This window comes from Chiloscyllium plagiosum, chromosome 12 (assembly GCF_004010195.1).
Source record: "Chiloscyllium plagiosum isolate BGI_BamShark_2017 chromosome 12, ASM401019v2, whole genome shotgun sequence".
Taxonomy (NCBI): Eukaryota; Metazoa; Chordata; class Chondrichthyes; order Orectolobiformes; family Hemiscylliidae; genus Chiloscyllium; species Chiloscyllium plagiosum.
In genome coordinates, this window is record NC_057721.1 from 70,213,230 (window position 1) to 70,228,318 (window position 15,089).

A 15,089-nucleotide genomic window follows, 5' to 3' on the forward strand; every position below is an offset into this window, starting at 1 on the left:
CCAGCTGAAGTTACCATTAAAGTCCTGCCTTTTCAACTTCACCCCTTGCCTGAGGTGTGGTGACCCTGAGATTAAATCATCACCAGTCGTCTCTCTAATGAGACAGCAACCCTCTGGGACTGTGATGATTTTAATTTTTTATTTAACTTTTATCCTTCCTGTGCTGCAGCGATCCCACCCCCTGAAATGAAAATAATAGTTTAAGTGGGATTCAATCAAATTTTAACGTACAGTAATCGAAACTTAATTTCAGCCATTACTTATTCCAGCCTTTCAGACTACGGTTCATTCCATTAGCCTTTTTAATAATTTCTTGTGTCTAAACAGTCCATTGTTTTCTGGCTGTGTTAATGGCCAAGACTACCACTAGTGGAGCACCATGTGTTCATGTGCAAAATCCCATCACAACACGTGTGAAGTTGGTGCAGGCAAGGGACTCATCTCTCACTTCCATTAGTGATCAAGGTCAGAAATCACATGACACCAGATTATAGTCCAACAGGTTCACCTGACAAAGGAGCAGTGCTCCGAAAGCTTGTGCTTTCAAATCAAGTTAGACTGTAACCTGGTGTTGTGTAACTTCTGACCTTAGCCACCCCAATCCAACACTGGCACCTCCACATCAATCCATTAGTAGAGTACTTAGATTGAAAATTTGGCACATACTCTGGGAACGGTGCATTAACATGTTGATCTTATTAAAAAAAGACTTTGAATAAGACTTAGCAAATATCAAATCTTATGACACCAGTACACGATTATTACACTTGCTGAACCTTCTCTCTTTACATAATATTTTACAACAGCAGACTGTTAGAAGGATTTCTTTGCTTGAACTTTAGTTTGAAAACTTAATCTGACATTTCCCATTTCCAAGGCTCTCAGATTATTGTAGCCATCCAGCAACAAAGGTATAATTAACCCTTAGGTTTTCTTAAACTTTCAGTACAGAATTAGCCCATTTGGCCCATCGAGTTTGCTCTGCCATTTGATCATATGTTTCTCAACCCTACTCTCATCCCCTTACTTGTCAAGAACCTATGTACAAACACTAAAAGAACTGTGGATGCTGTAAATCAGAAACAAAAACAGGAATTGCTGGAAAAGCACAGCAGGTCTGGCAGCATCTGTGGAGAGAAATTTAAGTTAACATTTCGAGGTCGAGAGACCCTTCCTCATGACTGCCTCAGGAGTTCTGAGGAATGGTCACTTGACCTGAAATGTTAACTCTGGTTTCTCTCCACAGATGCTGCAAAGAAACCTTCCGTCTTGATGTGAAAGACATTAAATGACATGGTCTCCACAGCTTTCTGCGGCAATGAGTTCCACAGATTCACCATCCTCTAGCTGAAGAAATTCCTCCTCATCTTCAGCAAATGCCAATTAATGGTGGCTCTGTGGGCTTTGCCATGAGAAATTGGATTGAGTCATGTAGGACCTACCCAACATCATGCTGAGACCATCAACCTGGTTCAGATTTAAAGCAAAGCCGCAGGAATTACTCAATTGTGTCACAAATTTCACGTTAACCCCTTTACAAAGGAACGCAGGTTTCTTCCAATCCCTCATTCCTGATGTCAAAAATCAAAATATGAGTGTTGGAGGTGGGGGTTGGTGTTCAACAAATCTGCCCACCGCTGAGTTCAGCTCAGCTTGCAATGAAGTTAATAAAACTAGTGTTATAAAGAAAGAGGGAGCAGCATTGGGGAATAGAGATGAATCACATAGCGGCTGAGCAAGGTGACATTCAGTACCATCTTACCGCTGCCCCTGGGGAGAGCGACTCCAGACAGTGCCTCCAGCACAGAGCTTTTCCCAGAGCTCTGGTCTCCAATCACTGCAATGGCTGGAAGAGAGAGGTCCTGATCCACACCCAATGCTCTCAGTGAATCAATGAGATCAATACAAGGTCGAACCCTCTCTTCATAGTGGTTGTACAGTGCTGCGTCCATGACCTGAGAAAACAAAAGCAAAATTGACAATACAGTAAGAGGTTTTGAACAATAGTTGAACACAAGAGTTATACTACGGACCTGTAACCCAGTAATTCAAACCCCACCACCACAGCTAGGAGAACAATTTATTTAATAAATGTGGAATTTTAAAAGCACTTAGTGGTTGTAATGGAACAATTAAGTTACCAGCTTGACATGAAAACCCATCTGGCTCATGAATGCCCTTTAAGAAAGGAAATCAATCCCAAGTTTTATTGCAGCCTGGGTTATTGATGACTCCAGTGTCACAGCAACATGGTTGACTCTTTCCCTCTGAAATGGCCTAGCAAACCACTCATTGACCACAAAGACAACTCACCACCATCTTCTCAGGGGCAATAATAAATCCACCCTTGCCAGTGATGCCAACATTCCATCCAAAAATGTAATAAAAGATTTTCTGTGACAAAGTTCGAAGGTATAATGGGACTTGGACATGTGGTAGAGCTTTTAAATCCAGGATTGATCTAGAATTTCCAGGAATGGAAAATAATCCTCCATTCATGTGCACAACCACCAGGACATTAATATAAGTGTTTTATTTGTTTGTTATAAAAAAAACTAGAAGTGGAAAGGTGAACAAAAGGATGCTGTTTAATTTGTTGGAGCTGTTGGGAGTAGATTGTAATGTAATATAGCGGCGTGGTGGTTCAGTGGTTAGCACTGCTGCCTCACAGCTCCAGGGATCCAGGTTCAATTCCTGCCTTGGGCGACTGTCTGTGTGGAGTTTGCACATTCTCCCTGTGTCTGTGTGGGTTTCCTCCCACATTCCAAAGATGTGCAGGTTAGGTGAATTTCCCATGCTAAATTGCCCATTGTGTTAGGTGCATTAGTCAGGGATAAATGTAGGGAAATGTGTCTGGGTGGGTCACTCTTCGGAGGATCTGTCTGGACATGTTGGGCCAAAGGGCCTGTTTCCACACTGTAGGGAATCTAATCTAATGTAATAAACTCCAGGAAATAGTTAAGACAAGCGTTTGCAATCACTGTCTATTGTTGGTCTGGAATACGCGAGGTAGCTTTGTATGGCTGAATCGGGGAATCTACAACATTTAAAGAGAAAAGCTCCAACTTGATGCTGCTCTTTCATACAAGAATAGACGTCTTTTCACGTGCTTCAGGAAGTAAGGGGTGGTTTTAATGTCCAGGAATGGCTGAATTTGGGTCAAGTAGGTGTTAGAAATAAAGTTGGACTAGAAGCTGGTTCCAACACACAACCTTTAGGTTTAACAAGTTGAATGTGAGTAACATACTCAGTGGCAGAGATGCAACCACTGGTATGGCTGGGTGGAAAATAACAGCATTTAACATCAAAGTTATGAGGAAATAAGAGAATTTTAAAATAACTTTAACTTCTGTTTGTTTGAAGTTCCAGGAGGGTCCCCTCTATGGTAGCCCTCAGCTTTAGCAGCTGTGCAGATCTCAGGGAGAGTAGCAATTCCCTGACCCCCAACCTGAATAAGACCCTCACTAGCAGTCTCTGTTACCAGTGTGTCTGTTTGTGATCACTTGTGAGTTAGTCAGATGAACATGTAATTAACCGTCTAAGTGGACCCACCAAAGGCAGAAGTATCGATCCTGGCATACACTTGTATCAGTGCACCTTTAGAGGGAATAAGCTCCTTTCATTAACCGTCCTCAGCAGCAGCTCTGGTTCACCTTGTGGAGAACCTGAAAAATCAAAAATACGTAGGAGTTATATGTTATTAAGTAGAAATCTTTGCAATTACAATAAATGGTTTTCCTTTCACTTAATTATTCGTGAAATACAATCACCACATGTGCCAGAAATCTTTGTAATTATGTCACCAGCTATCTGCAAGTTCCCTATCTTTTCCTAAATTAATTTGTGGGATGTGGGCATCATTTGCTGGGTCAACATTTATTATTCATCCCAATTTGCCCTTGAGAAGGTGATGTTGAACTGCCTTCTTTAATTAGGGAGGGAATTCCTGGATTTTCAGCCCAGCAACACTGAAGGAATAGAAAAATACCCCCAACTCAGAGTGGTGAGAAGCTTGCAGAGGAACTTGTAGGCAATGATGTTCCCAAGTATCTGCTGCCCTTGTCCTTGTACTTGAAGTGGTCTTGGATTTGGAAGGTGCTGTCCAAGGACCCTTGGCAAATTTCCACAGTGCATTTTGTAAATAGCACACACTGTTTCTAATGACCATTGTTGTGGAAGGGGTGAATGGTGGGGAAGATGTGAATGGTGGGGAGGGTGTGAATGACTGTGGATGTGGACCAATCATGTGGGCTTCTTTGTCCTGGATGGTGTCAAATTTCATGAGTGATGTTGAGCTGTACCCATCCAGGCAAGTAGGGAGTATTTCATCACACTCCTGACTTATGCCTTTTAGATGGTGGTCATGCTGTGGTATCCCTAGCCTCTGACCAGCTCTCGTAACCACTGTACTTAAAGGGCTAATCCAGTTTGGTTTCTGCTTAATCTAACCCCCAGGATGTTGATCGTGGGAGAATTCAGTGATGACAACACCACTGAATGTCAAAGGGGTGATATTTTGATTCTCTCTTGTTGGATGTGGTCATAGTTACTATGTCCTTTAGGACTCCATCTGTATAATCAGTTGTGGCGCTACAAAGCCACTCTTGGTGGTGGACATTGAAGTCCTCCATCCAGAGTACAGAATGCACCATGCCACCCTCAATGCTTCCTTCAAGAGGACCACTGATTCATTACAGAGGGGAGGAAGGATACATGGCATCAGGTCAAACATGGGCAAGAAACTGTGAGACTCCATCAGGTCTGTAGTCAACAGTGGAGACCCTTGTGGCTGTATACCACTGTACGTTCAGGTTTGCTGGGTCTATCCTGCTAGTCAGACAGAATGTATCTAGCGATAGTGATACTGATGTCTGGCACATTGCCTGTAAGGTACAATTCTGAGAGTATGTCAGGTTTTTGCTTGACTGGTCTGAGACATTATTAACAGTTTGAAACAGGTGAGTGGCTTCTTTGGTCATTTCAGGTTGCAGTTAAGAGTGAACCATGTTGTAATGAGTCTGGAATTCTGTGTGACCCAGGTCTCGGTAAACATAGCCAATTTCCTTCCCTAAGAGGTATTAGTGAATCAGATGGATTTTTATGACAATAAGCAATGGTTTAATGGTCACCATTAGAGTCTTTATCAGATATTTTGAATTCAGCTTGCGCAATCATCTTGAATAGGATTCCAACTGGAGTCCCAGAGCAGTATGTGGGTCTTTGGATTATGAGAGACAAAAAAAACTGCATCCAAGGTAGATAAGCAGGAAGCTGGAAAAATACCTCCTGATGCTGCCTGGCTTGCTGTGTCTCTCTCCCTCCTGATGCTGCCTGGCTTGCTGTGTTCTTCCAGCCTCCTGCTTGTCTACTGGATTACTAGTCCACCAAGAATACTAGTACACCATCTCCAAATACGAGCAATTCCGGGAGTCCATTTAACTCCACAAATACCTCTACACATATTAGCTGGGCTATTTGTGGGTCTAGTTCCCATCTCCTTCTGTTCTAAGGGTTGATAAAAGGTCCACATCCGTCAGAAAGTCACTTGCACCTCTACCGATGTCATCTACTGCATCCGTTGCACCCGGTGTGGTCCCCTCTACATTGGGGAGACAGGATGCCTTCTTGCAGGTCATTTCAGAGAACATCTCTGGGACACCCGCATCCACCAACCCCACTGCCCCATGGCTGAACACTTAAACCCCACCCCCCCACTCCGTCAAGGACATGCAGGTCCTGGGCCTCCTCTACCACCAAATCGTTACCACCCGACGCCTGGAGGAGGTACACCTCACATCTCATATTCAGCCTTGGGACCCTGCAACCACATGGGATCAATGTGGATTTTAACAGGTTCCTCAATTCCCCTCCACCCACATTATCCCAGTTCCAAGCCTCCAACTCGGCACCGCCCTCCAGACCCATCCATCATCTCCCCCCTCTGACCTATCACCTTCTCCCTCACCTTCATCCACCTATTGCTTTCCCAGCTATCTTCCCCCCAACCGCATCCCCCTCCCATTTATCTCTCAGCCCCGACCCACAAGCCTCATTCCTGATGAAGGGCTTATGCCCGAAACGTCGACTTTTCTGCTCCTCAGATGCTGCCTGACTGGCTGTGCTTTTCCAGTGCCACATTCAACTCTGATCTCCAGCATCTGCAGTCCTTACTTTCTCCTCGATAAAATGTGCAGGTGAGAATGTGAGCAGGAGCCAATGCATTGCATAAGGATTAGACTGAGCAGCAGTGGTGGACAAACACATACGTAGCTGAAGAAGCACATCAACAGTGAAGGATGTCTGCTGCTGAAATTCAAGTGACCACGAGAGGTGATATGGTGGAGTCTGTTTGTCAAGGTAGCAGAAAGGGAGTGAGCGACTGCACCACAAGTTATTGGTGAATCAGCGACTTTATTCATTTTTGCTGGTCCAATTGGGTTTTAAACTGCACTACGTGTATAGGGTAAGACAGCGACGAGGAGAAATGTCTTTACCTGGAGAGTGGTGAGCCTGTGGAATTCACTGCCACATAAAGGGGTCGAGGCCAAATATTGTATTCAAGAGGCAGGCACAGTGGCTCAGTGGTTAGAATGGCTGCCTCACAGCGCCAGGACCTGAGTTCAATTCCAGCTTTGGACAACTATTTATTTGTGGAGTTTGTACATTCTCCCTGTGTCTGCATGGGTTTCATCCTACAGTCCAAAAATATGCAGATGAGGTGGATTGGCCATGCTAAATTGCCCATGATGTCCAGGGTTACAGGAATGGGTCTGGGTGGGATGCACTTAAGAGAGGCAATGTGGACTTGATGGAGTGAATGATCTGCTCCCACACTGTTGGCATTCTATGAAGCAGGAGTTGGGGCTGAGAAGATTGAAGGAGATGGGGAGAAAGCAGGAAGAGGGTACTGAGTTGGATGGTCAGCCATGATTATGCTGAATGGCAGAGCAGAGTGAAAGGACTAAATGGCTTACTCCTGCTCTTATTTTCCATGTTTTTGTGTCCATAATTAGGAGCTATTGCTCTTGCTGCTCATCTCTAACTATGAGTCATGACCAAGGACTGGAGTACAGAAAATGTATCTTCTTTAGTCCCACTACTCTGTGAGCCAAAATGTAAAGTGAAATGGCCCACACAGTTACCAATATGACTAATTAGATATTATATCTATATTAAGTTTAAAGTCAATAATTTAAACTAGATCCCAAAATGAATTCGGAAGAAATTGCTTACAAGGTAGCTCAGTGGTTAGCACTGCTGCCTCACAGTGCCCGGGACCCAGGTTCAATCCCAGCCTCGGGCGACTGTCTGTGTGGGTTTCCTCCCATGATGTGCAGGTTAGGTGAATTGGCCATGCTAAATTGTTTAGAGATGTGTAGGTTAGGTGCATTACTCAGGGGTAAATGTAGGGGAATGGATCTGGGTACATTACTCTTCGTAGGTTCAGTGTGGATTTGTTGGGCCAAATGTCCTGTTTCCACACTATAGGGATTCTGTGAAGCTCTTAATTCCAGGTTTTTTTTTGACGGAATTTGATTTGAAGCCATAGGATAGAAATATCAGTTACTAGGGGACATTGGTTTAAGGTAAAAGGGAGAAGGTTTAAAGGAGATGTGAGAGGCAAGATTATTTTTAAACACAGAGGAGGTAAGTGCCCGGAATACCTTGCCAGAGGTGCTGGTGGTGTTGTAGGCAGATGTATTTAAAACAGATATATAAATAGGCAGGGAATAGAGGGACACGGACCACATAGAAGCGAAAGGCTTTTAGTTTAGCAACACATAACATATTGGTGCAATCTTAGTGGGTCATATGGCCTGTGTCTGTTCTTGCATCCCCAAGACCATTAATGAGAGCTTCTGTGTAATTAGCTGAGTAATATTCCCACAACGTCGAGCACCTTCCAAGACCTCTGTCCCTTTTTAGCGGCACTTGGCTTAATTTTCAGATGTGTCTGGAAAATATTGTTGCCATCTATTTTCCTCTAACCAGCTTGCCTTGGCAAACAATACTAAAATATCCTCTTGCCCCCTCAGGGGAGATTGCCCATGTCCTTCTAACACTTTTCACCTAGTAAGCACGACCTCATTGATGGAGTGATTTGGAGGTGCCGGTGTTGGACTGGGGTGTACAAAGTTAAAAATCACACAACACCAGGTTATAGTCCAACAGGTTTAATTGGAAGCACAGGTTTAATTGGTGCTCGTCCTGATGAAGGAGCGACGCTCCGAAAGCTAGTGTGCTTCCAATTAAACCTGTTGGACTATAACCTGGTGCTGTGTGATTTTTAACTTCACTGAAGGAGATTACTGTAACCTCACACCAGCAGGTGGAAATTCCCAGGGATGTTTATTGCCAGAGCAGGAATTCCCAGGAGGTGATTATGATCCTGACATTAATGTCAGGGCGAGTTCTGAGGGTTTTGTGGACAAGACCACTCCCCCTCCAAAGCCAGAAGTAAAATCCTTGGCTCATACACTCCCGTTGTAACCTGAGGCAACACACATATTGATTCTCAGGTTCCTGAGCTGTGAAGTGAGTGTTATCTGAAACTGGAGACAGTCATATTGGGATTATATTCTGGTTGAAATTACAGTGCACTCTGAAGAGACTGCTCCAGCAATGACTGCCCCCAACTTCAACCCATCACGATTTTAACACTAACTCCCAACGACAGGGTTAACGCATCCACCCGCACCATCCGCCCCCCCCCCAACAATACTGCCCAAGTCCACTGTAGAAAATCTGTTTGTTTGGATTTAACTAGTTTAACGTCACCTCTAAAATCCACTAACAGACAGGGCAATGCTGTTGCCTTTATAAAACAAACACCTTCAATTCTCTATTGACCAGAGAACAAATAAAGATTCGCTGTGGCGTTTAACCAAGGCGTGAATTAACCGGAGCGTCGGCAACAGTGGGAGATTTCTAAAAAGGGAAACTGAATTCCATTAAAACCTAACTTCTACTCATGACTCGAGTTGTACACAGAAGTTTCAGGCAAAATAGCAATCTGAAGAGAACTCCATTTTCCGAACGGTCGCTAAAATACTGCTCAGAGACACAAAAACAAACTGCAGATGCTGGAATCCAGAATAGACAGGCAAGAGGCTGGAAGAACAACACCGTGATCAGGGGCTGGAGACGTCGACGTTTCTGAACAAGGGGTTACACCCGAAATGCCGACCTCTCCACCTCCTGATCCTCCCTGACTTACTGTGTTGTTCTTCCAGCCTCCTGCCTGAGGTAAAGATCAGGCCCTGCTACTCCACCCAAAAGCCCCGAAATTTTCAAAAATTTAATCTCAGAGCAACAGTTAAAAATCACAGCAGAAATCGTTTAGTTTACCTTGCATGAGCTAAGTTGCAGACTTACCGCACTTCAACCGGCTCTGCTGTTGTTTCCCTCCGTCTCTCTCTTTCTCTGTTTCATTTCCCTTTACCAGGAATCACATGATTTGGTTTCGTTTCTCTCAGAGTTTTGATTTCCTGGACAGATCTGGCGTCACCCATCCCACATCCAGCACTGACTTCAGAATCTGTGCCAGGAGCTCTCAGTGAACTTGGGTGAAAATCCTGTGACTCCCCCTAAATCCTTCACGACTTTGTGGGTCGATCCACCACACGTTGACTGCAGTTGTTCGAGAGGGCAGCTCACCACCACCTTCTCAAGGGCAACTAGGGATGGACAATAAATGCTGGCCCAGCCAGTGACACCCAAGTTGTCAGGAGTGAACAACAGAAAAATCCAGAAACCCAGCAAACAAATCATTTTTTACACAAATATGAAATATATTGCAATGGATAGATGAAGGAAATCCATGTGCCTACAAATTTTAACCTTTTTCAAACCAAGTGCCACCTCAGTGAAGATATTAAGGTACTAACAGTGGTAGATAAGATATTGACAAGGACAGTATTTTGTTTTTATATACTCATGGCACCTGAGTATCATCGAGGCCAGCATTTATTTCCCACCCCTAATTACCATGGTGATGGTGGTCTGTGGCAGTCCTTGTATTGTAGGTGCACTCACCAGACCACCAGGATATAGGACGCTTTCAGGATTTTGGCCCAGCAACAGGGAAAGAAAGGTGATACATTTCCACATCAGGATCATGAGTGACTCAAAGGGGAACTTGCAGTTGGTGGTGTTCCCAGTATCTTCTGGTCATGGAAGACATAGGTTTGGATGCTAATGTTGAAAGATATATATAAAACAGTGTAGAGGCAGGAACCTTTAAAATATATAAGTATTTAGACGAATACTCGAAATACCTTGGCATACAAAGGGTCCAGTGCAGGAAAATGGCAGTCTGATGATTGGCACAGACATGTTGAGCTGAAGGGCCTCTTTCCATACTGGAAAAATTCAACTTTATGAGTGTCGAGGATAGTTATTATGGGAATGTTAATGGTAGCCCAGACATCCTGGCTATTACTCTCAAAGACATGAGTTCAAATCCAGCACAGTCAATCATAAAGCTAATGGCAGCCAGTTCAGTGAATCGGATTTGTTAATATGTCCTGCAGGAGATGAAGATGGGATTCTTCCATCCTTTCCAGGTCTGCTCCAAATGTGACTCCTGGCCCAAGATATATATACGTAGTCACTATGTACAAGATTCACCACCTCTTCTGACAGCACCTTCCAAATGTATCAGATCCACCAGCTGGTAGGAGCTGTGGGAATGTTGCAGATTTCTCTCCAAGTCACACACAACCCTGATACTTTGGGGGTTCAGAAGGCTGCAACTCCCTAAAAGTCCCATGTGAGCTGCAACAGTTCAAGAAAATGACTCATCACCACCGCCTGAAGGGAAATTGGGGACGTGCAACAGATACAGGCAAGCTTGGAAGAATAAAGGATTAAAATTGGTAAAAAACAGAAGGATCAAAATGAGCCTAATTGGATAGAAATTTCAAAGAGCTATTAAACATCTGACAGCGTGAATGTTTTCCCCATTTACTGTTAAACAGATTTGATTTTTTAAAATAATGGAGTCAGTTTTGACTTTAAGTAATGGTGCAAAATTAGCATTGAGATGTTTGTTATAGACCCTCCGCAATCTTCAATTCCATCAAAGTAAAATAGAGATCTGTAACAGGTAATTGATTCAATATCTTTCATATTATATAATCAGTGCCAAGTCAAAGGCAATAGCCTACTGGTATTATTGTTGGACTGTTAATCCAGAGACCCAGGTAACGTTCTGGGGATGCCAATTTGAATTCCACTACAACAGATGGTGGAATTTGAATTCACTAAAAGTCTGGAATGAAGACCATGAATTGATACTTGGGGGGAAACCAGTCTAGTTCACTACAGTCATAGAGTCATAGAGATGTACAGCATGGAAACAAACCCTTCATCCAACCCGTCCATGTCGACCAGATATCCCAACCCAATCTAGTCCCACCTGCCAGCACCCGGCCCATATCCCTCCAAACCCTTCCTATTCATATACCCATCCAAATGCCTTTAAATGTTGCAATTGTACCAGCCTCCACCACATCCTCTGGCAGTTCATTCCATACACATACCACCTCTGTGTGAAAAAGTTGCTGCATAGATCTCTTTCATATCTTTCCCCTCTCACTCTAAACCTATGCCTTCTAGTTCTGGACTCCCCGACCCCAGGGAAAAGACTTTGCCTATTTACCTTATCCATACCCCTCATCATTTTGTAAATCTCTATAGGGTCCTCAGCCTCCAATGCTCCAGGGAAAACAGCCCCAGCCTGTTCAGCCTCTGCTCAAATCCTCCAACCCTGGCAACATCTTTGTAAATCATTTCTGAACCCTTTCAAGGAGCACAACATCTTTCCGATAGGAAGTAGACCAGAATTGCACACAATATTCCAACAGTGGCCTAATCAATGTCCTGTACAGCCGCAACATGACCTCTCTACTCCTGTATTCAATACTCTGACCAATAAAGGAAAGCATACCAAATACCTTCTTCACTATCCCATCTACCTGTGACTCCACTTTCAAGGAGCCATGAACCTGCACTCTGAGGTCTCTTTGTTCAGCAACACTCTCTAGGACCTTACCATTAAGTGTATAAGTCCTGCTAAGATTTGCTTTCCCAAAATGCAGCACTTTGCATTTATCTGAATTAAACTCCATCTGCCACTTGTCAGCCCATTGGCCAATTTGGTCAAGATCCAGTTGTAATCTGTTGTAATCTAATGTCCTATAGAGAAGAAAACTGCCAACCTTACCTGGTCTGAACTATGTGACTCCAGACCCACAGCAATGTGGCTGATTCTTTTTTTTTCTTTCTTCTAAATCAAACATTCCTCTTTTTGCTTTTTTTTTTCTTTTTTTTTTCTTACACAACCACCTAAGTGCAGTAGTGCTTATTTTTTCCCCAGCACCCATGGTGTGTGTGTGCAGGTGTGAGACACAGTGAAAGACACAAAGTGCACGAATCTTTATTCAAATTCCACCACCAGGAAGACAGGAAAACACCCGGGTGGCCAGTGAACTCCTCTTTTTTTTTGTGCAGGTGTGAGACACTGTGGCTGATTCTTAACTGCCTCTGGGCAATAAAGCTGGCCCTTATCTCATGAATGAATAAGTAAAAAAAAAGATCCTCAGTGTGCTTGCCCATTAAAGGGGAGGGGATGAATTGTTCAAGGAAACTTGGGTTCCAGAGTATGTAGATCCAAATAAGTGCCGCGCAGTTCTGCACATATCAGCACAGGAAGCATTGCATTCTTGAAAAAAGATTTGGAAGGGGAATCACTGTAATAAAGGAGAGAGAAAAATTGACCCACTGTAGTTTACAAACTGTGCAGTTGACTGTTTGTAAAATCATCACAGGCACAGATAAGGTGAATAGCAAGGATCTTGCTCCTACAGTCGGAGAGTTCAAGACTAGGGAGCATATTTTTAAGGTGAGCAGAGAAAGATTTAAAAAGGACATGAGGGACAATTTTTTTACACAGAGAATGGTTCGTGGAGGCAGGAGGAGAGCAGAGGAGAGCAGAGGAGAGAGGGGTGGAAGGGTGGGCCAGGGCAATGGGGGAAATGGAGTACAAGGCAGCAAAGGGAGTGAAGATTGGAGGAGCGAAGAGTATAGAGGTCAGGGAGGTGAGTGAGAGAGGACAGGGCAGTGAGGAGTGCGGAGGAAGCGACAACAAATTCACAAGTTTCCAGTTCCAGTGTAATGCAGGCATACAAGGATGATAGCAATGACATCAACTTCCTGTTCAAGTGGGTTGGCAGAAGACACACTGCTAATACAATTTTTCTAGACCTTCTCTCAAAGCTGTTTGTGGCAGCTTGCCATGCACAAATTAGCTGCCACATTGCCTATATCATGTTTCAATAAACTCTGCATTTGCTGTAAAGGATGTCATGATGCTATATTAATGCAAGTGCTTATTTTCCTTCACATTCATCTTAAAATCTGTGTGCCAGTAAGCGAGCAATTAGTTATTTGTAAGAAACAGCAGTGTTCTTTTAATAAAATAGAAATTTATGCAAAATAGTTTGTCGATGGGTGGAGGCATGTCAGATAGACTTCATAATGTCTGTCAGCTTCCTGTTTTGCAGCTCAGATTGATCAGATACTCTATCGAGGGTGCACAGGTATGTTGTTCTTCATTTTTTTACATTCTGTCAACTATTTGCTCTGTTGGTTTACGCACAATGCAATTATTTATCTATCAGATGTTTCAGTGTATCTATTATGTCTACTTCTTTATTTCCTCCCCATAAGTTTTGAAAAGTAATTTTCACCCTTCTTAATGTTACAAATCAAGAAGGCATAACTTTGAGACAAACCTGAAGCCCATCAGCATTGACACAAAACTGATTCAGGGGTAGAAAGCAGACTATAACAGTAATTTGTCTTTCAGATGAAATGTGAAAACAAAGCTCCTTGTATCTGATCAAGTAAATGTGAAAGATCTCATAGCACCACTTAGAGTCATAGAGCCATAGAGATGTACAGCAAGGAAACAGACCTTTTGGTCCCACTTGTCCTTGCCGACTAGACATCCCAACCTAATCTAGTCCCACTTACCAGCACCCAGCCCATATCCCTCCAAACCCTTCCTATTCATATGCCTATCCAGATGCCTTTTAAATGTTGCAATTGAACTAGCCATCACCACTTCCTCTGGCAGTTCATTCCATACGCACACCACCCTCTGCGTGAAAATGTTGCCCTTTAGGTCTCTTTTATATCTTTCCCCTCTCACTCTAAACCTATGCCCTCTAGTTCTCCATGAACAGTCATTAAAGTTCTGAAATCTACAATATCACAGAGGACAGGTGCAGTGTGGGTCAGATATTTCCCTTCATATTGTGACAAAAATGCATCTCACCTCCAGTCTCACCATTTACGTTAACTGACATTTTGATGTGACAGATTTGAAGAAACCTTATTATTTCATATGAAATGTTGTGACTTACTGATAGAGACATATTTAAGGCCACCTCAATCACAACAACAACAACAACATGTTGTTGAACTGAGAAATAGCACTGAATAGATTCAGTGGCCAGTGATCACCCTTGGCTCATTGGCAGCATTCTCATCTGTGTTCAAAGCATATGGACTTTGGAAGAAGAGCAGAATAGTTATCCCCAAGGTCATGACCATTATCTATCCCTCAATGAACATCACAAAAACAAATTATCTTGTTAACCTCAGCCACATTAATGAAAATGGTGGCAGCTGACAGATGTTAGTCAGACAACCAGAGAGAACACAGGGAGATATACAGCAGTGCTCTCCAGGAGTTTGTATTAGGATAATTGCTCTTTCTATTGATATTGATGAGTTGAGATGAGTATAAGGGTCAATATTTAAGTTTGTAGATGGCACAAAATTCAGAAATTTACTAAACAAAGAGGAGAATAGGAGCAGAATTCAGGAGGACATTGACAGACCAGTTGAATGGGTAGATATATGACAGACAAAATTGAATTCAGCGAAGGTCATTAATGAATGACAATATTGGCCCGGCATGTTTATAGAGTCAGACAGCTGTACATCACGCAAACAGACCCTTTGGTCCAACTCGTCCATGCCGACCGGACATCCGAATTCAATCTAGTTCCATTTGCCAG

The 15,089-nt window shown here is 43.3% G+C and overlaps 1 protein-coding gene across 2 annotated transcripts in view; it reads right to left on the reverse strand.

Moving 5' to 3' along the window:
• Nucleotides 1-9,583, reverse strand: part of LOC122555400 (interferon-induced GTP-binding protein Mx3-like) — a 45,560-nt gene extending 35,977 nt beyond the window's left edge. The window contains exons 1-3 of one of the 2 annotated variants that reach the window (XM_043701371.1): nucleotides 9,376-9,583; nucleotides 3,553-3,665; nucleotides 1,763-1,955 (exon numbers count right to left, since the gene is read on the reverse strand). In XM_043701371.1, the coding sequence (XP_043557306.1) occupies nucleotides 1,763-1,955; nucleotides 3,553-3,579 (220 nt within the window). In that variant the 5' untranslated portion in view covers nucleotides 3,580-3,665; nucleotides 9,376-9,583. Of the gene's footprint in view, nucleotides 1-1,762; nucleotides 1,956-3,552; nucleotides 3,666-9,348 lie in introns of both variants that reach the window. The other variant, XM_043701372.1, reaches the window with a different exon arrangement.
• Between the last annotated feature and the right edge of the window lie 5,506 nt (nucleotides 9,584-15,089).